We start from the raw sequence: 1,360 nt of genomic DNA on the forward strand, positions 1-1,360 counted from the left end.
AGTAGCTGGGACTACAGGCGCCCGCCACCTCGCCCGGCTAGTTGTTTGTATTTTTCAGTAGAGACGGGATTTCACTGTGTTAGCCAGGATGGTCTGGATCTCCTGACCTCGTGATCCGCCCATCTCGGCCTCTCAAAGTGCTGGGATTACAGGCTTGAGCCACCGCGCCCGGCCTGTTTGGTTCTTAAATGCTGATGTTGCCAACATTTTTTTACTTCCCCAACTTATGTTCTACCTTTGTTTTTGTTTTTGTTTTTGTTTTTTCTGAGAGGGAGCCTCCCTCTGTAGCCCAGGCCGGAATGCAGTGGTGTGATTTCAGCTCCCTGCAAGCTTCGCTTCCCGGGTTCACGCCATTCTCCTGCCTCAGCCTTCCATGTAGCTGGGACTACAGGCGCCCGCCGCCGCTCCTGGCTAAGTTTTTTGTATTTTAGTAGAGACAGGGTTTCACTGTGTTAGCCAGGATGGTCTCGATCTCCTACCTTCATGATCTGCCCGCCTCAGCCTCCCAAAGTGCTGGGATTACAGGCATGAGCCACCGCGCCCAGCACGTTCTACCTATTTTTATTCTGACCAGTAGAAAATAGAAGGGATAATTATACACATTTTTCATAGTGTTCTACTAGTTAGTTATCACCTAATTTCTGTGTTTCTTAGTTTCCAAACCAAGGACTACTTATCTTCAAATGTATATCTTTAAGACTGAAAAGGTGCTTTAGGAAAAATTTTTTCTCTTTTAGTACCATATTCTAATCACCTTCCATCTTCTGTACTGAATCATGTCTGAATGCAGTCTTCTCTGAAATGGTTAAGACAAAGAAAAGATATTCTATAGCTCATTTATATTAGTCTAAATATAATAGGATAAAATGTTGAAAATGAAAAGTTTAGGAATCACTGCTTTAGGGAATTACGCTAAGTATGGGATGTAACTTTGATTCTTTTCTTTTGAACCCTTAGGTCCTTTAATCCATTTTTCCCATTACTTGGATGTTTCACAACACCAGGAGTCCAGCTATGGGCAGTTTGGGCCATGCAGCATGTCTGCAGCAAGAATCGTATGTACCAAAAAAAGAGAGCTGTGTTTTTTTTCTTTAAGTGAAATTCTCATTTCCCAGGAAAGATATTTCTAAATTGTGTATTAAAGTGATTTTTAAGAACACTAACTTAAAGTATAAGGAAATCTTAGGTTATAAACTTAAGGTATTCTTTTTTTTTTGGAGACAAAGTCTCACTCTTGTTCCCAGGCTGGAGTGCAATGGTGCGATCTCGGCTCACTACAACCTCTGCCTCCTGGGTTCAAGCGATTCTCCTGCCTTAGCCTCCTGAGTAGCTGAGATATCAGGCACCTGCCACCATGTCC

The 1,360-nt window shown here is 42.8% G+C and overlaps 1 protein-coding gene across 1 annotated transcript in view; it reads left to right on the forward strand.

The window, feature by feature from the left end:
- The window catches only part of ZYG11B (zyg-11 family member B, cell cycle regulator), a 76,277-nt gene that overhangs the window by 68,802 nt on the left and 6,115 nt on the right, over positions 1 to 1,360 (forward strand). The window contains exon 12 of the mRNA XM_011973774.1: positions 958 to 1,055. Within this exon, the coding sequence (XP_011829164.1) occupies positions 958 to 1,055 (98 nt within the window). The remainder of the gene's footprint in view (positions 1 to 957; positions 1,056 to 1,360) is intronic.

This window comes from Mandrillus leucophaeus, unplaced genomic scaffold (genome assembly GCF_000951045.1).
Source record: "Mandrillus leucophaeus isolate KB7577 unplaced genomic scaffold, Mleu.le_1.0 Scaffold14, whole genome shotgun sequence".
Taxonomy (NCBI): Eukaryota; Metazoa; Chordata; class Mammalia; order Primates; family Cercopithecidae; genus Mandrillus; species Mandrillus leucophaeus.